Source organism: Odocoileus virginianus, chromosome 34, assembly GCF_023699985.2.
Source record: "Odocoileus virginianus isolate 20LAN1187 ecotype Illinois chromosome 34, Ovbor_1.2, whole genome shotgun sequence".
NCBI lineage: Eukaryota > Metazoa > Chordata > Mammalia > Artiodactyla > Cervidae > Odocoileus > Odocoileus virginianus.
Window position 1 is genome coordinate 21531010 of NC_069707.1, and position 24955 is coordinate 21555964.

Sequence of the window (24955 nt, forward strand, 5' to 3'; positions counted from 1 at the left end):
CTTCTATCTTAACTCTCAATTGAGAATCAAATATCTCCTGGCATGCCAGTCTGTTAAAGCAGGCAAACACAAATGGAGAAATGATTGATACTTATGTTGCTCTATATGAAAACTTCCACAGAAGTAAGCAAATGTTTTGTTAGATTCCAAGAACCTTGGACTTCTTTTGTACTGAGAGTCATCAGGTAAAGGAAAAAGTTTAGTTTATTTATTTGTTTTAAATTCACACAGTGTGTATGTCGGGGGGAGGGGGGGGCTGCTCCAGCGTGTCTATGGGCTAAGAAGAAAGCCTCTACGGAGAGAGAAAGTGAAGATCTTAGAGAGAAGACACTAGAATGTGAGACCTGAATGCCTGCAGGATAAGGGCAAGGCGTGGGTGGAGGGGCAGAGCCCGAACATCACATGGTGAATATCAGGAAGTCACCAGAAAGTCAGGAAATGACTGCAGCAAAGACGTGGGAAGAGAAACTCAGCAGGATGGCACGTATTTCAAGTGAGAAATAACTTTCAAAAGCAAAGTTGACCTCTTAGAGGATGATTACATTAAGGAGGTAGTAGCTTCCCTGGTAGCTCAGACGGTAAAGAATCCACCTGCAATGTGGGAGACCAGGATTTGATACCTGGGTTGGGAAGATTCCCTGGAGGAGGGCAACTTAACTCCTCTTCCACGCAATACTGGAAGCAAAACAGGCAGGAGTGGCGGGTGATCAGGAGTGGGTAGAAGGTCAATAGTGAGGGGTGAAGGAACACTGAGCCTCTTCCATCAAGGGAGAGTTGCCAAGGAGAGGCGGGTTTCTGACCAAACAAGAAAGAAGAGGAAGGAGAAGTCCACAAAGGGATGAGGATGCAGGAAACCCTGCTTCCTGTGGAATGGAGTCATCCATCCGTAATTAATTTCTCGAGACATGGTAATGCACTGGGGCTTTGAGAATGAACAAAAATGGACTGGGTCTCTGCCCTTAGGACGCTTATTTATGGTCTCTGATGGGAGCTGACATTATCCTGGCAACACCCACTCCAGCGCAGAAATACAGCAGGTACTGAGAGCATAGTGGGTGAGGTGGCTGGGGGCTCCCCGAGAGGCGGGGCAGCGCTGGTCTTGGGGACAGGCATAGCATGAAATGGTCTCCCAGTTCTGAGTTAAAATTCAGGATGAAACTGTTTGAGGGGTACAGAGATTTAGCCCAGTTTCATAACACTGCTTAAAAAGTAGAAACACCCTGTCTCAATTAAGCAGGAGACCACTGAAAAGTCACTGAAAAGCAAAGGATTAACATTCCTTAGTTTGAACAACACCTAATTAACTACGCAGACAGAGACAAGAAAGATAGAATTCCATTAGCTGCGTTTTGAAAAAATAATATTACAGTAATGATGCCTTCAAAGTTGACTTCAATTTTTTTTCTCCAATATAGTCACTAAAGATATCCCAATTACAAGATGTTCTATTTCGGTTTCCTTCTTAAAATGACATGTGTGTTAAGCAAGCATTCCAGAGAACGAGCTGTACCAGCAAGACTTGGCTATAACACTACACAGAAAGCCTCTGAATCCAATTAGGGCACCATCAAGCCAACCAGCTGATTCCAAAGTCCTTTTCTGATATTATTTTTATTAAGATTTTCAATACTGGCCAGAAGGAATGGTGCTCGTGTACTAGAATGATGAAAAAAGCCCATAACTGAGCTTCAGAAGTAGCTAGTTGCCACTCACTGACTTTCCCGGAAGCCACAAAATTATTCTTAACTACTGTTCTTATCAAGTGAGTAGGGGAAAAAAGATTGCCTCTTTGAAGAGTAAGTAGACGAAAAAAAGAAAAAAAAGGACTAGTCCTCCCTGCTATATCAGGAGTCCTATGATTCCTGGTGACACCCCCCACCCTGAACATAAGCCACAGAAGGTACTTGATAAATATTTACAAAATGAATAACTAAGTCATGCACAAACGTTTGGCAATAATTTACAAAGTCTGGCCTATCTAGGCTATGATTTATTTTAGCAGGTCTTTAGATTTTTCACACAGGGGAAATTGTTTCCAACAGTGCTTTCCTGTAGAATTCCAAATATTTTGAAAGATAATATAACAGACACTAAAGTTTGAAATTGAGAAAATATCAAAGCCACCAGAAAGGGTGATTAACACTCAGAAGAATGGTACATGCATTGTTGACAAATTTTTCAGGTGAACAAACACTTGCTGCTTACTATGTAATTTTAAATAACTTAAAAAGACAATCATTAAAGATAAATCACTGAAAAAAGAAAGCAGTTGGAATCATTTAGAGGTGAACTTATCTTTCAAGAACTTCCTACTGAGACTTCCCTGGCAGTCCAATACTTCAAATGCAGGTGGCGTGGGTTCAATCCCTGGGTGGGGATCCCATATGCCTCATGGTGCTCCCCAACCCCCACCAAAAAAGAACTTCCTATTTTCACACAGCATGAGTGGTGAAAATGATCAGTTTTTAAGAAGCTACTCATCCACACACACCACACTGGCATCGCTTTTTCCTTCCCTGAACACCACAAGCACATCGGGCATCTCAGGTTTGCCGATCTCCCCAACCCAGGGATCGAACCCACATCTCTGACATCTCTTGCACTCCAGGCAGATTCTTTAGAGCTGAGCCATGGGGATGCCCCAAGCAACTAGAAAGGAGCTATGAAAAGGTTCGGAAGGGAATAAACGATAGAAGTGGATCATTTCTGATCTGGAGCAATGGAGGCAATGAAATGTCTTTGAAAGCTATTTTCCTGGTCTTCCAGAGGGTTCCAGGAAAACAAAAACATCTTCTTCCACAACAGACACCTGCATAGAGCCACCTGCGTTCTCCACTGGTCTCCAGACAATTGCTGGGAGCTGCTGAGGCAAATGAGCACTTAGGGGAGATCCCTGTTATCCTCCAGCAGAAATGCTCTGGACTCAGGAAAGAAACACAGCAAGAAGGTTGACATCACTGAGAAGAATGAGAGAGTAAACCCAGATCTGGACGCGGCTCTATTTCCCACCAGGTGGGAAGTTGCACAGTTTATTTTTATGCTTAAAACTGCAAAAAAATTTTAAAAGTTAGGGAAAAAAAAACCTGTTTTATTCAAAAGACCAGTTGTTTGCTTGGTTAATATAATACGTAGTGATTCATGCTGAAAACCCAGTTATAGAACTGCCTACATGTAGTGGGGCTGCAAGTTGTTCTCCTCTAGCTTTTGTTGTTGCTATTATAGCCGCCCAGCACAGGAAGTTGCATTTTACTCCTGTTTCCAAATATACCTAATGTCAAAATCTAAAGAGGGAAAAAAGTTCCGTTTTGTGACTCTTAACCTCAGATCCTTTGCAGTTAAGGCCACCTTTAGGTTTGGAAAAAAGTTCCGTTTTGTGACTCTTAACCTCAGATCCTTTGCAGTTAAGGCCACCTTTAGGTTTAACACGGGTAGCTCAGTCCTTAAAGACTCTATAGTTCACTGGGACAGGTTATCCACTGGACCGGCTAAGAAATCGCTGCAAAGGAGGCCTCTGTTTATTCTGCACCTTTCCCTATTTGAAAGTTAACCAGAACCTTGTGCCCATTCTCTTCACCCCTAGCCAGATCTCCAGCAAGAAAAATAAGGTTAGACTGGCACCGTGAGACCACAAGTAATTATTAATTAAATCCTGATCTGTTATTTCTGTTGTATAAGAAGTTCATTCCTAAGCCTGAGGCTACTGAATTTTGCATCTGAAATATCAGAATCTTGGGCCAGGTGAAGTGTTCTCACTTGGAAGAACACCAGTGTTCTGTGACTTTTAACCTTCCTTAGATAGCGTGTTTAGCAGATTCTAACCTGCAAAATGCCTTAAAAGATGAGAAAGTGACAGAGTCATAATTAGTGGGAGAGGGGGCTTGGCTAAGAGTTTCTGCATGCGCCCACCTCCACCCCATCACTATTTGGATTCAGATCAAGGCCCCAAAAGAACAAGGTCTTCTGTGCAGCTTTTTGGGGCAGTGTTTTCTATCTCAGCTATCTCAAGGACTAACTTACTTCTGGGCTTCCCCAGTGACTCGGCAGTAAAGAATCCACCTGCAATGGAGAAGACACAGGAGATGTGGGTTTGATCCCTGTGTCGGGAAGATCACCTGGAGGAAGGCACGGCAACCCACTCCAGTATTCTTGCCTGGAGAATCCCATGGACAGAGGAGCCTGGCGGGCTTCAGTCCACAGGGTCGCAAAGAGTTGGAAACAAATGAAGGGACTGAGCGAACACACACACACACACACACACACACACACACACACACACCTTAATTCTAGGAAACTCCTGGTCCAGAACATGTTTTAAACAATGAAATAATTTCTGAGGTTACTGGAGAATTTTAAATCCTTTTCAAAGAGGACCTAGGATTGCTAGATTCAGATGCACCCAAATCTCACTTGTGCGCTTAACTCTCTGGAGGGACCTATTCAATTTAAATTAAGAAATTTTGAACCTCAAAAAGGTGAGTGTGCTTTTGAAGCACTATCTTCATGATTTGTGACAAGATGAGCAAGTCCACCCAACTGTGCATCCCAGTGAATAATGTCCTTTAATACGGGATAGGAAGGTCTTCTGCCCATTTTTTGATTGGGTTGTCTGTTTTATTGATATTGAGCTGCATGAACTGTTTGAATATTTGGGAGATTAATTTCCTGTCAGTTGTTTCATTTGCAAATATTTTCTCCCATTCTGAGGGTTGTCTTTTCATCTAGTTTATGTTTTCTGGCCAGCGGGGGGTGTTGCTGTGGAATGATGAGTTTAGTGTTTAATAGGAACAGAGTTTCAATTTAGGAAAGTGAAAAATTCAGGAGATGGATGAAGGTGAGAGTTGCACAGCGTGTGTATGTATTAGGACTACTGACCAGTACAGTTAGCTATGATTAAAATGGTATATTTTATGTGACTTTTACCACAATAAAAAAACCACACACTAAAAAAAAAAAAAGAAGAGGAAGGAAGGTATCAACGAAAGCCCTCTGAGTATTTTGCGATGTGGCGGGATATAACACAAATGTGTTTAGTCACACACGAATCATCTTTGGATTACCAACATGATTCAATGGGGCTGTGAGAACATTCCTGTTCGGGTTTTACTTTGACAGGTGTTTAAACACTACCTTTCTTTAGCATCCCTATTCATTTCCTTTCTTATTTTAGCAGCTCTTTGTGAAGAGACATGTCACTCTGCTGGATACCAAACACATCCAAGACAATGAAAGCATACCAAGTAAGAAAAATCAAACTTGGCAAAGAAAAAGTATATATGGAGTGACATTTGGAAACAAAAACATTTCTCTATATAGCATGCCTCACCCTCCAGGGGCCTCGAAGAAGGTTATGAAACCAGTGAGGCAGCACATATATAGTGGCTGACCACACTGGAATTAGAATCTCGATAAGCTATTTTTTTCTCTCTCAGTGTCACTCAAATCAAGTTGGTGTTCCAGTTACAAGATTCTGGTAATTATTTCTTACACAATTATGGTGGAAATATAATGTTCACGTAGGATATTTTCCAATTTCACCCAATAGACACTTTATACTCTATGCTTCACTATCTGAGTGGCACGGCCTCATGACATTCATAGATTGCCACTGCTGAAAATCCCCTTCAGCACATCTTACTCAGGTCATTCCTGTTGAATATGTGGTATTGCTGGAGGTGAGCAGAGAAGAGGCTGGGATCTGTTAAGGAGTGGAATTGAAGAAACCAGGAGAAAGATAACAGATCTGAGGTGCTTTATGGACCACTGTGAATGGATCCCAGTTTGCAAACCTGTTTCAAGAACAGTGTTACAGGCTGAACTGTGTCCCCCCAAATTCACATGTTGAAGTCACACCAACAGCCTCAGAATGTGACTATATTGGCTGTGGCCCTCAACGAGATAATTAAGGTAAAAATGAGGTCCTGCGGGTGGGCCCTCATCCAATATGACTGATGTCTTTATAAGAAGATGATTTTGGACACAGACATGTGCATGCACAGAGGAAAGACCCCATGAGGACACAGGGAGAAGGCGGCACTTACAAGGCCTCAGAAGAAAACACACCTTGATCTTGGACTTCTGAGTCCTCAGTTCTTGGACTCAATACTGAGAAAAGAAATTCTGGCTGTTTTGTCTGTGATGATTTGTTATAGCTGCCCTGGCAAACTAACACAGACATTTACTATTGTCTGTAAAGCTATTTATTCATGGGCTTCCCCGATAGTTCAGCAGTAAAGAATCCACCTGCAATGCAGGAGAGAGATGCAGGAGACGAAGGTTCGATCCCTGGGGTGGGAAAATCCCCTGAAGGAGGAAATGGCAACCCACTCCAGTATTCCTGCCTGAAAAATCCCAGGAACACATGGAAAGTGATGAAAACGTCACATGGCTTTCAACTTCACCTCTACATCTCCCCAGTGAAAAGAGGGGAAAAGAAAGCTTCGTTAAAGACTTCTGCTGTGCCGACTGGATGGCGGCTTTGTAAATTAAAACATCATCGTTTGGAAAATGAGGTATAAAGTGTTCTGATATTCTGTGGTTGGATGACTCAAGAGGGGGTCGGTTTTCTAAAAGTGCACAGTTCTAGATTCTTTTCCAAATCTCCAGTTCGATTTTATCCTTTTCATGTTTTCTTTCCAAAAACTGGCAGCCAAGTACTTTCCAAGAGACAGAACACCAGTCGCGCACATATGTATACAATTCCGTTTTAGAAGACGTTAGGAAAATGAGGCTCAGCTCAGTCTGGCCCACAGGAACATTCGACGTGAGCTCCGTTAACTCCTTCTTCCAAGTTTCCATCCTCAGCCGGCTCTTCCACAGACAGCCTGGCACGTCAGCACAAGTAAACTTTACAGATGTAGAGGAAATTTTGAAAAACATAAAAATAGATGGAATAGGCAACAGCAATCCCGAATTGTCCCATCACGTTGCCCCTTCTCAGCCCTGTGGCGGCTACCCAGCTATGGTCAGAAGCATTTTTATTCTACAAGGAAGGTCCAAGGCCAACTCAGCAGGCCCGCCTCAGAACACCTCAGGCAGTCAACGGAGGCCTTCCTCGGAGAGGCTGAGAGACTCTTTAGAAAAAGCTTTTAAGAGAACTGACTAGAATTTACTTCACAATGGGCAAGGTACTGCAAATAGGCCCACCGTTGACAGGAAAGACCCCTGAAGTACAGAGGCAAAAATAAAAAGCTAAACGTTTCCAAAAGGGAACATATGAAAAGAATTTTTAAATAAACGATTGCTTCCTTTTGGAGTTTTCAGAATTTGCTGCCCACATCTCTGAAGGGCTCAGCCTTCTTTTCAGAAATATGTTTCAGTCAAATCTTTCTTACAATTCCTCCCACTCATTATTAAACACCTGTTTTCATCCAGTGCCCTGTTTTTTTACTTTGGTTCCTCCTTCAGTAATTAGACCACAGCTACCCCCAATGAAGTTCACAGGGGTCTTCCTGAAAAGGCAACAGAGTTGAAATTCTGTGACTTTCCCTTAAATAGTAACTGACCTTCTGAAGCCTCTTTCCCTTCCAGTGTAACTACATTTAGCTCAAACCTGACTACTGTGGGAAATTAATTATTTTTCAGCTAATAATATTAATAAAATGTACGTAAGATTTTCTGGCAATGAAATTTCACCAAAATTGTACTTGGAAATGGGAATACTTGCTTCTGAAGAGGACACATTAATGAGCAAATCCATCATGCCACTGAGTACAGAACATCAGTGTTTTTTAACTGGACGCTTTGTAATTTCCACCTCAAGTCAAGACAAGATACACATTGCTGGCAAAGAAATTTTGATCTGAAGCCACCCTCTGAACATTACTAATCTCCAAAGGAGCTTTCTCACAAGAATCTTCTGGAACACTTGCTGAAAACCCAGATTCCAAGACCCCTCTTCAAAAGATTCTGATTTTGCTCGTCTAGAATATGGAGCCCCAAATGGAGTAATTTTAGCAAGCACGTAGGTGATTCTCACAATTGGACAAAGTTCATGAAATACTAACCTTTCATTGTAACACCCTAGGTTTCTATTTGGACCAGTATCTCACATCCTTAAAATGCACAAAATACAGGAAAACTACAGTTATTCTAAACAGACCTTAAACGTGTATCTTTTTAAAAAATGGTAGCAGATTATTATTAAAATAAACTCCAGCTGCTCAGAGGATAAGGAATCTTTCTGCAATGAAGGAGATTCAGGTTTAATTCCTGGGTCGGGAAGATCCCCTGGAGACGGAATGGCAACCCACTCCAGCATTCTTGCCTGGCAAATTCAATGGACAGAGGAGCCTGGTGGGCTACATTACATGGGGTTGCAGAGTCGGACATGATTGAGCAAATAACACTTTCACTATTCAAACATATTTTCATAAGTCTGTTCAGCTATAAAACTTATCAACTTTCATAAAACGTTTTTCAGATTGTGATAACAAAAGCAGGTCAAAGTCGAGTTCTTGTGGGACAGTCATCCAAGAGAGTCTTTTGAAATGAATAAAAATCTGCTAAACTTCTTAAAAAAAAAAAACTATAGTCTTCTACAAAAAGAGAAAAAGTTAATCATGATGGATTACAAGTGGCAATGGGTGTTTGCACATATACAGTAAGTTTGCTTTTGCTAGCTTTATGACCCACCCAAGCAATCATCTAAGTAAGAAGGCAGAAAAACAGGTACTAATACAAGGTGTGTGTAGGGGCGGGGCGGGCGGGGGGGGGGGGGGGGGAAGAGGACTTCCCTGGTGGTACAGTGGATAGGAATCCGCCTGCCAATGCAGGGGACACAGGTTTGGTCCCTGGTCCAGGAAAATCCCACAAGCTCCACAAGAGCAACTAAAGCCACAACCATGGCGCCTGGGTGGTGCAGCTCCTGAAGCCCGTGCATCTGGAGCCTGGGCTCTGCAACAAGAGGAGCCGCCACAATGAGAAGCCCGCACACCACAACAGAGAGCAGAGCCTGCTCACGGCAACTAGAGAAAGCTGAGGTGCTGGTGTGCAGCAAGAAGACCCAGTGCAACCAAATAAACAAAGAAGGGAGAGGGGACTTCCCTGGTGGCCCAGTGGCTGGGAGTCCACCTGCCGATGCAGGGGGCATGGGTTCGATTCCTGGTTGGGGAAAGATGGCACATGCGTGGGATAACTAAGCCTGTGTGTCACAATTACTGAAGCCCACTCGCCCTAGAGCCCATGCTCTGCAACAACGGAGGCCACTGCAATGAGAAGCCCACACACCACAACCAGAGAGGAGCCCCTGCTCACTGCAACTAGAGAAAGCTAGCACACAGCGACAAAGACGGTGAGGCCAAACATAAAAGAAATGAAGTTTTAAAAATAAAAGAAAGAAAGAAAATCCCCAAGAGCTTTCTTCGTGAAGCTATCTGTGTGCTCTGCCAAAATAAGGAAATAGATGCGAGGACAAAGTCAGACATGGCTCTAGCTATCTGGAGATCCAACAGAGGAGGGGAATAGTAGAAATCCCCAGAATGATGTGAAGAGAGATCCCAGGGCAACAGCCTATTTCCTATTTAGAGGAAACAGGGTCCAAATTGGAACAAAGACCTCAGATAACCTTCTCAAAGAAGAACTTGAAAGAATAACGAAATTGCCGGGCCACACTGAGAAGAGACCTATGTTAACTGGGGGAAGGTCTGGGGATGGGAATACAGGATCCTCAGCCAAAACATGAGTAGGAAAAGCAAAAGCTATGCAGGAAGGAAAAAGGAACTATGGTTTACCTCAAGGCTTACTGTCATCAGCTTTTACGTAGTTAAAAGTGATACTGATCTAATCTAAAAGACAATAGAAAAAATGTTGGGAAGATGAGAACATCATCAAAGGATGGGAAATGCATGACTGGGGTGGGGGCAGGGGTGAGACAGAGTTTGAGAGGAATATGTCAAGCTGAACAGCCAATAATTAACATGGTAAACACAGTATTTATAGAGATTGGAGGCAAATACTAACTCAGTTTAAATGACTCTACATTTCTTGGATGCCACTTAACTTTCCAATCATGGCCTATAACTCTACTAACATACGGCATAGTCAAATAGAGCTATATTTATTCAGCAGTTTTTTGTGTCCAGACCCATCTAAGAATAGGAAGGGTCTTCCTTGGTGGCTCAGACGTTGAAGAATCTGCCTGCAATGTAAGAGACCAGCGTTTGATCCCCGGGTCGGGAAGATCCCCTGAGAAGGGCATGACAACCCACTCCAGTATTCTTGCCTGGAGAATCCCAAGGACAGAGGAGCCTGGCGGGCTACAGCCCATGGGGCTGCAAAGAGTCAGACATGACTGAGTGACTAACATGCTCATGTTCACAGGAAGAAGACATGCTGGTAAACAACACAGGTAAGTCCTTCGTTCTTGGAGCTTAGGTATTAGTGAAGGGAGGCAAAGAAAAAACAAACAAACAGATAATCTGAGTGATAAGTGCAATGACAGAGCAGAGAAGTGTGACTGAGGGGTGGGCAGGAGAGGTCCCTGTGAAGAGGGTGATGCAAGAGCATAAACAAGAAGCCAGCTTTGGAAAGAGCCAGAGGCAGAGTGTCTCAGATCTCCTGGACTTACAGGAAGCAACTGCCAAAGTCATGGGTGAGAGTGAGCCATGCTTGTGAGATGACGGGAAATGGAACTGAAATTATCAGGGTTGATGATGAGGGGCAAAGTGGTGGAGAAGAAGTCAACAGTTGGTGGTTTAGTCACTAAGTTGTGTCTGACTCTTGAGATCCCACAGACTGTAGCCCACCAGGCTCCTCTGTCCATGGGATTTCCCAGGTAAGAGTACTGGAGTCGACTGCCATTTCCTTCTCCAGGGGATCTTCCCGACCCAGGGATCAAACTCGGGTCTCCTGCATTGCAAGAGGTCTCCTGCACTGCAGGCAGATTCTTTACCGACTGAGCCACCAGGAAAGTCAGAGAGATGGGAGGAAATCAGGGATCACATGGAATTATGTATGGCTTTGAGGATGCCAGGGCGAAATCCAGACTTCATTCTAAATGCAACAGCAAGTCATAGGAAAGTCTTGTGTATAGAAGTGACATGATTTATGCTTTTAAAAAATTACTTTAGCTGTTGTGTGGGAAATGAATTGCAGAAGGTTGAGAACATAAGCAGGTACAAGTGCAAACCTTCTGTGGTTAGGCGTGCAATGGATGGACCGTAGATAGAGATGGTGGCTTGGATGGCGGCAGTAGACAGAACAACAGAGAGAAGTGAGTAGACTTTGAGATGTACTCTCAGAGAAGAATGGGCAGGACATTCTGATAGATCACTGTGAAGAGGAAAGGGAAAAACTAAGGATGAATCCTAGATTTCTGGCTAGCATGAGTGAGTGGTTAAGAGGTTATTTTGCTGAAATGTAGAAAGTCAAGGGAAGAACTGGTTGGGAGGGCAAAATCAAGTCTTCCACATAGACCTACTACTTGTGAGATGCGCATTAAGGATTCAAGCAAATCTGTGAAATAGGCAGTTGTCTATCTGAGCCTGGAGTATGAAGGAAGGGCAGAGCTGCTCATATAAACTTGGGCATCACCCAGGCACCTCCCCTGCCAGGTCATGTGTTCCTTCCAGCTTGTTGGATTTTCGAAGTCTACCTCTCACTTCCTGTCTTCAGTCTACCCCCATGAAATCAGTACTGCAAGCAGCAGGCAGATTCATCCCTTTAAAGAAAAGCTCTCATCATCTCCCTCACTTAATAAAAAGCCTTCCATGATTCTCATTCCTCCATGTCTTGCACTCTTGCCTTCCTGCCCTCTCCAGCTCAGTTTGAATTCTTGTTGCTCTTCTGTATTTCTTAGCCTCCCAGGTCTGTCTCCACAGTTTTCTGGGGTCCCTTTCCCTTCCAGCCCCATTTCTGCACATCTTCACTAAGTGTCTCCTTGGTTCGGACCCTGTGAGCAAGGTCTATGCCTGATTTATCTTTGAATCTTTCCCCCAAAGTTTAGCCCGGTACCTTACACATAATTACTCCAGTTCCAGGAACTGCTTGTTAGATGAAGGTGCCACTCTTTCTCCTCACTATCCCCTCACAAAATGAGTTGGTTTGTATAATCAAAACTGTCCTACTATTAAGGCTTCCAGTGTTATATCTGACAGAAGACTTACACAAATAAACACATCCAGTCCCTTGAAATGGAGATAAATGAAGGAGTTAATTTACAAACATAAATGATAATGGTCAGATCCAACTTTGAAGTCATATCTGCCCATTTCCTTCTGGGAAACAAAAGCTATTTCGGTTTTGGTTCCCCTGCTTCAGATGGGGGTGGGGTGGGGCAACCAAGAAGTGTTTCTTTTCTTAAGACTATTTCCATCTCAACATCACTTCTCTATAAGTTGAGTCTTCACTAAATATGACTCTATATTTCCAACAACAGAAACTCAGTCAGTTACACGAAAGTCCCTAGGACAAGAAAGTATGTTGGAACCTTTCCTCTATGTAAATTAAACAGGCTTAATTAAAGGATCAACAATTCAAGTTTCTTATCTCCTTCCCTCCTGCATTAAGTAAGCAAAGGATGAAGTCTGACTCGCCCATCAGTTGTTATCTTTTCAGACAGCTGAAGATAAAACAAATTTATGTTAAAAAACATCACTGTTGACAGTGACTGCAACCATGAAATTAAAAGATGCTTGATCCTTGGAATAAAGGTTATGACAAACCTACACAGCATACTAAAAAGCAGAGACATCATTTTGCCGACAAAGGTCCACAGAGTCAAAGCTATGGTTTTTCAAGTAGTCATGAACAGATGTGAAAGTTGGATCATAAAGAAAGCTGAGCGCCAAAGAACTGATGCCTTAGAATTGTGGTGCTGGAGAAGACTCCTGAGAGTCCCCTGGACAGCAAAGGGATCAAACCAGTCAATCCTACAGAAAATCAACCCTGAATATTCATTGGAAGGACTGATTCTGAGGCTGAAGCTCCAATACTTTGGTCACCTAATGGGAAGTGCAAACTCACTGGAAAAGACCCTGATGCTGGGAAAGATTGAGGGCAGTAGGAGAAGGGGTCAACAGATGATGAGATGGTTGGATGGCATCACTGACTCGATGGACATGTGTTTGCACAAACTCCGGGAGATAGTAGTGAAGGATGGGGAAGCCTGGCATGCAGCATTCCGTGGGATTGCAAAGAGTCAGGCACAACTGAGCAACCCAACAACAACAAAAAAAAACAGTTAGGATATTACTCACTGGCCAGACCTGATGAGCAACAGACCAAAGAGAAGTAATAAGGTTCAAATTTGTGTTCATTTTCTTTTTCTCCAACAGATTAACATTTTGCATTATGAACAAACAGACTAAGAAAAAAAATTAAACCTAAAAAAGTAGGTTTACCATAGGCTATGTTGCTGCTGTTAAGTCGCTTCAGTCATGTCCAACTCTGCAACCCCATAGATGGCAGCCCACCAGGCTCCCCCATCCCTGGGATTCTCCAGGCAAGAACATTGGAGTTGTTTGCCACTTCCTTCTCCAGTCATGAAAGTGAAAAGTGAAAGTGAAGTCACTCAGTCATGTCCGACTCTTTGTGACCCCATGGACTGCAGCCTACCAGGCTCCTCTGCCCCTGGGATTTTCCAGGCAAGAGTACTGGAGTGGGTTGCTATTGCCTTCTCTGCTACTATAGGCTAGAGCAGGACCTATATTTTTGTTTTCATCATTGAATTCACAGGAAATAGTAAAACTGGTTGAAAAACAGTCATTGAACTTAAAGCGGAGTCAGAGTCCATGACAGCTAGAGAAAAACTGATACACCTGCAGGTCAGCTATGGCTTTAATTCCAGAGGAGATCCGGGTGGAGGCTGCGCACAGAAACTTTGGCCTTGATCATGTCCAAAGCAGAGGAAAGCCATGACTGTCATACTTTTCATAAATGAATTTCTTCTTTCTCTGCCTGTGCAGATTTTTCTCCATCTTCTCTATTTTAAAAATAGAATTATATAACTTCAAATAACTGCTTTTTCACATTCTTACACTATTCATTATGAAAACTGCTTTACAAAAATATTTTTACATCATTTTTAACTGGCCAGTTTTATTACATGACTATATCTCAGTTGGGATTCCCTGCTGGCTCAGCAGTAAAGAAGCTGTCTGCCATTGCAGGAGCCATGGGTTTGAACCCTGGGTCAGGAAGATCACCTGGAGAAGGAAATGGCAACTCACTCCAGTATTCTTACCTGGAAAATTTCATGGACAGAGGGGCCTGGTAGGCTACAGTCCATGGGGTTGCAAAAAAGTCAGACAAGACTTAGTGACTAGACAACAACAAATCTCAACTAATTAATTATCTTGTTTGACTATTAGGTTATTTCCGATTTGGGGCTTCAAAAAACATTGCTCCAGTGAGCAAATAATTACTTCCTTTACAATATGCTTCTAAAAGTGGAAATACTGGGTCTGAGTGTAATATGCACATTTTAAGATTTTTAATACATAATACCAAGCTGCTCTCCTGATTGTTGTTGTTCAATCAGTCATGTCCTACTCTTTGCGACCTCTTGGACTGCAACACACCCAGGTTTCCCTGTCCTTCACCATCTCTTGAAGCTTGCTCAAACTCATGTCCATTGAGTCGGTGATGCCATCCAACCATCTCATCCTCTGTCGTCCCCTTCTACTCCTGCCTTCAATCTTTCCCAGCATCAGGGTCTTTTCCCATGAGTTGGCTTTTCACATCAGGTGGCCTACATACTGGAGCTTCAATTTCAGCAACAGTCCTTCCAATGAATATTGAGCGCTGATTTCCTTTAGGATGGACTGGTTTGATCTCCCTGCAGTCCAAGGGACTCTCAAGAGTCTTCTCCAACACCACAGTTTGAAAGCATCAGTTCTTCGGTGTTCAGCCTTCTTTATGGTCCAACTCTCACATCTTGTACCAGTTTCAACTACCACAAGACAACGTCTCTCAGAAATCATCCCTTTCAATCTTTACTAAATTCATACGTGATCACTGGCATCCTTTTTTTTTTTTTAACTGAACTGCTTAACTTTTACTTATTACATCAAATGGTCACTTGCATTTCTTCTTTGGTTGAGTAACGTGGGCAAGTTAACCTTTATGCTTCAGCTGTCCTCATCTGCAAAATGTAGATATTCCAGTATGACCAGTGTCCTTATAACAAGACGGCTATGAAGACAACCTAAGAACACCATGTGTTAATGAAGGCTGCTGCAAGCCAACGAACACAAAAGATTGTCAGCAAACCACCAAGAGCGAGGGGAGAGGGAAGGAAGGATCCCCGACAGGATTTAGAGAGTAGCCCTGCCAAAACCCTAAGGTTGGACTTCCAGCCTCCAGGATTCTAAGACAATACATTTTTTCTGTTTTAAGCCCCCAAGTTAGTGGTAGGTAAGTACTTCGTTACCGTAGCCCTGGGAAATTAACACACCAAGTAACTTAGAAACACATTCCAGTGTCTGCCCAGATGACTGTTTAGCCCCAAAGCACTTCTCAGATAGTTCTCATTTGCCCCTGTCCCTGTCAGATAACTTGGTACCCAATCACACGGGCTGAAGACCAAGGACAATATGTTTGCAATTGAGACCGTATGTCTTGGAAATACCTAAGAACACTCTGACTCACAGCGAATAGTTTATTGAATTTGCCAACACTGTGTTCACTTTCTGGGAAGCTAGTAATTGTATATTTTTGTTCATTTTTGAGAGAGCAGTGATTCACAGTATGAACTATGCTGTTTTCATGTAGCAGCATTTAGCTGTGCCTACCTTGAAGGAAAAACTGTGAGGTTTAAACAACTATAGATTATCCATGAGTCTGTCCTTTTGTCTTGATTTCATTGCCATATTTAGTGAGACTGCAGCTTGTCCAAGTTTGGAAAATCAGTATGCTCCTTGGCTTAAAAAAAAACTAAACCAGAAGTATAGTTTATTCCATACTTTGCTAAAAAATAAGTCTTCACTAGGAATATAACTGTTATGTTGAATGAACATATGAAATATGATTTAAGACCTAATTTTCCTTTTATAGTATCAGGAGGAGAGAAGAGTCTAGAAGTTTCACCAATCTCACAGGACACCTTGTTGTAACATACTTTCCCCCACTATCTGTTTACATCCCTGATTTATTCTCCTCCTCTCAAAGAATACCCTCTAAAGCTTGTGACTGGTGCCCAAAATTCTAAAAGCGATCCTTTTTTTTTTTTTTTTTTAATAATAGACACTGCCTTCTGGCAGATATGGTTTAAAAGCAAAACTAACAGTAGCTTCTTTATAGTGCTTTTACAGTGCCAAGTACTGTGTTAAATGCCTTTACGGATATCACGGCACTTAAACTTTATGAAACTCTATGAAGAGTAGCGAGGTATGTCCTGATGAAGAATTTGAAGCTCAAATTAAGTTATGTTACAAGGTCTAGTAAACGGCACTTCGGGTTTATATCCAGGGCTGTTTGAATCACAACGAATTTCCATGCCCTATGCTCTCGTTTTCCCAGAGTCAGCGTGTGAAGGGCAAGAGCATGGGGCGAGAAGGGAAGCAGGAAGGTGTCTCAACGGAGGAGAGAGAAGAGGAGCATTGAGGACAAAGTGCTGGCATCTTCTAATTCTGCCTAAGGCCTTCCTTGAACCATTCTGATGTGCTCTATTATGATAGCATGAATGGTATTACTGAGCATCTGAAATGAGGTTAATACAAATTGAGATGTGTTAGAAGTATAAAATGCACACAGGTCTTTAAAGACAATATGAAAAAGAATGCAAAATATCTCACTAATATCTTTATTTTGATTACATGGTGAGTGATAAAATTAGATATATTGGGTTAGATAAAATGTACTATTAAAAATTTAAGTGCAGATATTAATGGTAGTTACTCTATATGGATGTTGTGAGGATTAAAAAGTTAATTTAAGTAAAGCACTTGGAATAATTCCTGACTCATAGTGAATTCACAATTATGGCCAATAGATATTTTGAAAAATTTTTGTTCATGTTCTCTACTCAGTTTTCTATTTGAGTGTTTACTTTTTTCTTACTGATTTCTTTTTCTCTCAGGTTTTTAAGAAGTCTTACTGCATTAAAATATTAATCATTGTTTTCTATATATAATGCACATTTTTGCCAACTTTATGATTTCCTTTTTCAATGTGCTGATGATTTTTTTGTCAGGCAGTTTAAGGATTTAATATTATTAAATTATTCACTTTAAATGAGAATAAATTACAGAGATTAAATGTCAAATATGAGAAAAACAGCAAAGGGAAACATGTTTCTTAATAACTCCAGTTAAGAAAGAAAAGGATAGGTATGACTCTATAAAATTTTTAAGTTTTAATATTAAAAAAAAATCAAACAAACCTAAGAGGTAAGAAAAACACAGAAAAATATTCACAATATATGATAGCTATAGACTAATCTTGACATACAAATCTTTGAGAAAAGAAAATATAAAATAAGGAAAGGCTATAAATAAGCAGTTCAAAGAAAAAGAAATACAAACATCCTACTTCACTTATAATCAAAATGAGATAACCACTTTTTTACATATAGATTTACAAGGATTTTTTTTAAGTTAATTATGCACAATATTGTGGTCCTATATGGGTGGCTCAGTTGGTAAAGAATCTACCCGCGATGCAAGCTCTATCCCTGGGTTGGGAAGACCCTCTGGAGAAAAGAACGGCAACCCACTCCAGTATTCTTGTTTGGAAAATCCCATGGACAGAGGAGCCTGGTGAGCTATGGTCCATGGGGTCACAAAGAGCCAGACACGACTTAGCAACTACACAACAATTGTGCAAGAATGTTCACTGTGCAGAGCCAACCAGACAAGACAGTGAGTTGGGGCTGAAGCCCTGCTACCAAACTGCTAGTTAAACCATATGCCTGCAGTACTGCCTCACCCAGAGGGAGTGACTTCTATTTCTCACAAAGGACCAGGTGCTTCAAGAGAGAGCCTCATACACAGTGCTGGTGAGAGGGCAAAAAAAGGAAATCTCCTCTAGTGAGAAAATATACTGATACAGCTCTTAGGGAGTGATTTGGCAAAGTCTGTCAAAATAAAACATATAAATCTTTTAACCCAGCAATTTCATCGCTATGATTTTACTGGTACACGGAGTGCAAGAAGTTTGGATAAGGATGATCACTTCAACTTTGTTCATAATAACACACACAAAACTACCTAGAAACAATATAAAAACACAAACAAAATATAAAAACACAATAGAGTTCTTTTTAAAGGAAATTATGATATATCCACAAATCACAATATAGATTAAAAGCATTAACATGAAATATTTTTAAGTTACATTGCATGAAAAAATAGCCTCTAGAGCAGGAAGCATACTATTCTTGCTGGTATTTTGATAAAGATACATATACGAAGGAAAACTGTCTGGAGTGAAGAAAAGTTGTTCATGCTTAGTTATAATTTTAAAGGGACAGAGAGGCCTAGAAAGGAGTAAATTTCACTTTTATCCTGTCTGAACTGTCTTGTACAGTTTGACTTCTGAACTTTATGCATGTTATTTTCATTAAGAAAAACAATCAATTTTTGTTTTATGATTTCTTCTAATATGGGCTTTGCAAGGAAATGGATAAACATCCTGGGCGGGACAAAAATAAGTCTCTGATCAAACTACAGAAACATAGAGAGATACAGGTTCTACCATGGCCTAGGTGTGAACTTATATACTTTATCCATTTGTTCTCTCATCTCCTAAAAATGAGAAAAGAGGTTCGGCCTGCCCTTTCAACTCAAGGGATAATGCAAAAACACCCAAGAGCTGATCTGTTTCACAATGAGCATGGGGTGGGGCTGAAGACCGAAAGAAATAGTTACTAGGCTCAGATACCATCCTTCTGACAACAGAGCCAGAGTAGCATGCAATTTTTGAAGTTAAAAAGAATAAAAATAATACAAAACTCTCATTCACATAATCATTGGCTTAAAGTAGTCAGACTGCACTCAGAATATTTGTTGACTCATTCATATGCTCAACAAACTTCTTTTGTATCCAATCTATTATGCCCTGTACTTGGCAATGAGAATACGAGGCGTCTCAACTCTTCTAAGGTATGAGGTTAGAGGGCATGGAAACCACACTATTTGGGGACACACTTGTTTAGCCTGTGCTTAGAAATAATAAATCTAATTCTCAATAAAATAATAGGAAATCAAAACCAGCAACATGTAAATAGGATTACATATCATATCCAAGCAGACTTTATATCCCAGGAATACAAAGTTGGTTTAACATCTGAAATTAATGTTATATGCCATATTAATAGAATGAAGGACAAAACCCTTATGATCATCTCAATCAAGGCAAAGAAAAAGCCTCTGACAAAATCTAACATTTGCATGATAAAGATGCTCAAAACTAAGACTAGAAGGGAACTTCTTGATAAAGGGCATCTATGAAAAACCCACAGCTAACATGACACTTAATGTTGAAAGACTGATTGCTTTCCTCCCTAGATGAGGAACAAGACAAGAATATTCACTCTTGCCCCTTCTCCTCAACATTATACTGTATAAAAAGTGACGGCAATTAGACAAGGAAAAGAAAAGACATTCAGATGGAAAAGACGAAGTAAAAGTATCTCTGTTTGCACATGACCTTGTATATAATGTGTATAATATGATCTTGTATATAGCAATGCTGAAGGATCCACTAAAGAACTATTAGGACTAAAAAACTGAGTTCAGCAAATTTACAGGAGACAAGATCAATACATAAAAATCAATATATAAACCAATATATAAAAACCTATATTCTATCACTGGCAAGCAACATTCTGAAAATGAAATAAGAATGCAATTTCATTTTTAAATGAAATTTTAGTAGCTATTTTAATAGCACAAAATGATAAAAATACTGATAAGCAATATATTCAACAAAGGAATGATAAGACTTAATACACTGAAAACTAATAAACATTGTGGGAAAAAAATCAAAGATCTGAATTAAATGGAAAGACACTGTCCATTTCTATTCCTTGCCTTTATGGGTTGAGACACTTCATTGTTAACAATATCACTGAAATTAATCTACAAGTTCAACACAATCTTTATCATACTACACATAAAAACTAACTTAAAATGTATCACAGACCTAAACGCATGAGCGAAAATTATAAAACTTTTCAAAGAAAACATATGTGTAAATCTTGTTGTTGATTAGGCTATGGTTTCTGAGTAAGGAAACCAAAAATGCAAACAATAACAAAATAGATAAACTGGACAAAATAAAAACTTTTGGTTGCAAATCATAGGATCAGAAAAGTGAAAAGACAACTCTGAGAAGGGGAGAAAATCTTCGAATCATATTATCTGATAAGGGGTTTGTATCCAGTATACAAAGAACTCTTATAATCCAATAATAGGAAGTCAAACTGCTAATTAAAATTAGGCAAAAGATCTGAATAGACATTTCTCCAAAGAGGATATACAAATGGCCAATAAGCACACGAAAAGATGCACAAAGTCATTAGTAATCAGGGAAATGCAAATCATAATCACAATGAAATATATTTCACACTTATTGGATAGCCATAATCAAAATATAGTAACAAATGTTGATGAGGACGCAGAGAAACTGGAACCTTCATACACTGCTGGAGGCAATGGAAAATGGTACAGCCACTCTGCAAAACAAGTAGCTCCTTAAAACATAACATAAATGTAGAATTAACATATGACCCAGCAATTCCACTCCTAGAAATCCTGCTGTTACCCAAGAGAAATGAAAATATATTCAAGAAAAACTTTTACCTGAAGTTCATGGCAGTACCATTCAGAGACAAGAAGTAAAAATATTAATAACTGAAATGACCAACTGATGGATGGATAATACAGTGGAATATCATTAGGCAATACAAAACAAATGAAGCGCTGATACATGCTACACACGGCAGACCCTTGAAAACATCATGCTAAGTGAAAGAAGCCAGTCATGAAAGGCATGTTGTGTTGTATGATCCCACTTACATATATTTTTCCTACGGAGACAGAAAGTGGATTCGTGGTTAATTAGGTCTAGGAATGGAGGGTTGAGAAGGATGGCAATAGGGACTGATGGTTGCAGAACACTGTGAAAATACTGAAAAACGGTATGCTAATTACATGTCAATAAAGCTGTTTAAAAAAAAATAGAAATAATGACTCTAATTGCATGTTTTCAGCAATAATTAATTATCACTGGTCTTCTTAGAACCCAGAGAAATAGATGCGATCCTAAACTGAAGGGCTCAAAAGGGCCTGAAATGGAAAATGAGAAGCATGCTAACCAGTGGCTCACAGAGCTGATTTTTACAAAAGACCATGTCTAGTAACAGCTGTAAACGATTGGACTCTGTGCTACTATTGACTCCTTAGACTCAGATTCTGTTAAGCATTTAACATGGCAATTATCTTCACCACTGTAACCCCCAGCAGCCACTCTAGACTGAAACACCTAGCACATAACTGAGATGACATGAACAAGTATCTTCACACCACTTGTGAAGCCAGTGGCAAACAGCTAACAAGGACTCAACGTGATACTTGGAAGAGTAGAGGGTTTGGTGTTTTCAGACTCACAGAAGAACACCAACGTGAACACAAAACTTAGATATGGCAACCACATGTTCTGTTTCTGCTGCTTTTTTCATTTTCATTTGGAATCTGATGGCAAAACTTCAGGGAAATGGAGTGATAATAATACACTTAGAGGACCTAAGCGGGTTATCATGGGAAAATCGGCCTGCTTTTAACCATTAAAAAACTTCAATCATAGCAACCACCAGCCCTAAACCAACCAAACCAAGAAACCCTCTACTCACGATGTCTGGACTGGTCACTTCAATATATACAAGCTTTTAATCAACTAAACAGAGAACCTATTATTTAATAATAACACCATTCCATGAGATATTTCTTTGAAATATCTTTTATGGTCAAGCATAATTTTTTAAGTTACTTTTTGTCTTAATAAACTGCCCAATCTCTTGACGTGATTAATCACTGTATTAGGAATTATAGCAATCTGGGTGTTTTTTGCTGTACTGGGTAAGAGCTGGGAGGGCTTCCAAGGGGGTACGGTAGTAAAGAATCCATCTGCCAATGCAGGAGACACAAGAGATATAGGTTCAATCCCTGGGTCGGGAAGATTCCCTGGAGAAGGAAATGGCAACCCAGTCCAGTATTCTTGCCCGGAAAAGCCCATGGACAGAGGAGCCTGGTGGGCTACCGTCCATGGGGTTGCAGACTATAACAGAACTGAGCACTCACACAACCCAAGAGGTTGCATTTTAGGATTCTACTCTGCATCTTAACATCATTTATGTAACATTCCTTGATTTTTATTAAAGCAAAATTCACTTTTTTACATATTAACCCTAACAATACTGTGTAGCTAAAAAACTAGATTCAGAGCAGTACTTTATATCTGTTGTACCAGGGTACTCATCTAATCCTATGTTTTGGCAGTGCAGAAATTTAAATATATAACTTTTTCTTGAAATAAGTCACTCTGCTTTAAAGTAAGACAAATGAGAGTCTTAATTGCACAAAATAGTTTATACTGAGATTAAGATCCTAATCAACACTCCCCTCCAAAACCCCCCCAAACACTATCAATATGAAGTCTCTTCTGTTCCGCTGCACTGTACAACCTTGTCATGAACAGTAAAGGAAGGTGTGATTTCTTCTGGACTCTGCTTTCTTTCCTTTGCAGAGGGGTTGGTTCTCCTGAGGCAAAACCTTATTATATTTCAGAGAGTGAAGTTCTGCAATCTAAACAAACCCAAGTGGGGTGAAGCTGGAATGGTGGAATCCTATCGAGTTAAGAGACATCCTGGAACTGATTAAAAACAAGAATCAAACAAACAAAAAAACTTCATCTGTGCCCTGTCATTTCCTTTCAGCAAGATCCTGTTGATGTTTACTCAATATGCAAAGTGCATCAAATATCTCAAGAAATAACTTAAACTCTCCCTCAGAGGATTTTTTTTTAAAAATTCTTGATGGAAAAAAATGTCAAAACAGTATCTTTTAAACTTGTCTCATTGTCCAAGCACAAGTATCCCCATCAAAAGGTTGTTTGTCCCTACACTACTGGAGAAACGCCAGACATACGTACCTTCCTTCCTTTTTTTTTTTTAAGAAAATGAAAAAAATGATACTTCAAACGGGGCAACAGAGCTCAGAAACATTACACACGTTTCCATAAAACTCGATAACTGAGTTCATGAAAAGTTTCCCCTGATTTTATAGCCTGTCTAATAAAAAAGTATCATTTAAAACAATTAAGCTTTTTTTCTGTTACTAAGTGTTCAACATTCTGCCTGGATAAGAGAGGGCAATCAGCACTCTACTCCAAAAAAACAAACCATAAATCAGTTGACAAGCTTGAAAGAATTCAGTTCTAGTCTGCTCAGAAGCCAAGTGTAAATACAGAGAAACCTGTTGGCGCGTTTATCTTGCTCTTTAAGTTTCGCGTTTTAAACACAAAGCAATACGCATATGGCGTTTCTCGTAAATTTCAGGCTCAGAAGTGATTCAGACCGACCCGAAAGCGAGGCATCTCCGACAGAAAATGGAGCCTGTGCCTTTAAGGTAAAATCGGCTGGATCCCAAAAGGCATTCCACTTTTCCACGACAAAGAGTTTGGGGGAGCGCTACCTCTCGGGTTTCTCGGAGGGACTCGGCCGGTGCGGCCAGAGTCCGGCTCGCCGCGGAGCCCTCGGCCGCCCCCGCTGCCCCGAGCGGGTCCCGCGCCCGCGCGGCGGGAGCGCATCGCGCGCGCCCCGGACTCACCGCTGCTGGGCTGCGGGGACAGCGTGGAGACCGAGGTCTGGCCCATGTCTCGGGTCGCAGGGCCAGCTCTGGCGATCACGCGGCTCTTTCGGTCCTAGGATCATGGGTCCGCTCGCAGACAGAGTTCCAAGCGTTCATTTCCCAGTCGGTGCGGAGCTGCCCGCCGAGTCCCCTCACCTTCTCCCCCTTCGCGGGTCTCCCAGTCCGGCCGGCCGCAGCCGGCGCGGCGGATCCTGCCCAGCGGATGCCTGTCATTCCTCTATGCAGATTAGCTGGGGTCAAGGGTCACGGGGGAGGAGAGAGGGGGAGTGGGCGACGGGGGCGGCGGAATGAGGGGGGCGAGGAAGTGGGGAGGGGAGAGGCTCGGGCTGGTCCGGCCACGCCTGCGGGGGCTGTGAGCCCCGCAACCCCCCCAACCCCCCAAGAGCAGAGAGTTCGGGCGACTCCCCATTAAACTTAAAAGGTTCACTGGCAAATGATCCTTTAGGGCTGGAAGAAAAGGAATTAAAGTACTTAGTCACGGTACTTAATTTAAGAAAATTTGTTTCTAGAAAGTTAGTTCCTTCCTCTCATTGTTTGCTGTTATGTGTGCATTTTTTTCCTCGTTTTAAAAATCTTCCTTTTAAAAAAAAAAAATAGAATTTTGCAGTATTAGTGGCCTCAATCAGGTTGAACAGTAAATCTGAATGATGGGTCTATGTGTCAGATCAACAAAGGATACACTTTGCCCTCTACCATCTAAACTCTGCGATGCTCACATCTCCTATATTCAAAAGAATCACTGTGAGACTATGAAACTGTGTGTTTAAAAGGTGAAGACCACAGTAATTTATTTTAGAAGCTAAAGTTCCATAAAAGTTAAACTCTATCCTACTGTAATTAAATCTTAACCTCTAACTTCTTAAAAATATAAATACAATACTCTTGGTATTTGATGAGAACTCCATGCCTTGTCTATCTCCATCTATAGATCGCTAGGTAGATATAGATATGGCATTAGGGTGGTGGTTACAGAAATGTGATTCACTTTATGGAAATTCATTGAACCATATATTATGATTTGTACATTTTTATGAACCTATATATTTCATTAAAAAGTTTTTGAAGTGTATTTGTTTTTGAAGGGGTTGGGCTGCCAGGCTTATGGGATTTTAGCTCATCTACTACAGATAAAATCTTGGACCCCCACCCCC

General features: G+C 41.0%; 1 protein-coding gene across 7 annotated transcripts in view; it reads right to left on the reverse strand.

The window, feature by feature from the left end:
- The window catches only part of PHACTR2 (phosphatase and actin regulator 2), a 291648-nt gene that overhangs the window by 115140 nt on the left and 151553 nt on the right, over positions 1-24955 (reverse strand). The window contains exon 1 of one of the 7 annotated variants that reach the window (XM_020877366.2): positions 23763-24006. The exons of the other annotated variants lie outside the window; for them this stretch is intronic. Within the exon in view, the coding sequence (XP_020733025.2) occupies positions 23763-23808 (46 nt within the window). The 5' untranslated portion in view covers positions 23809-24006. Of the gene's footprint in view, positions 1-23762; positions 24007-24955 lie in introns of those variants that run through there. 7 annotated transcript variants of the gene reach the window in all.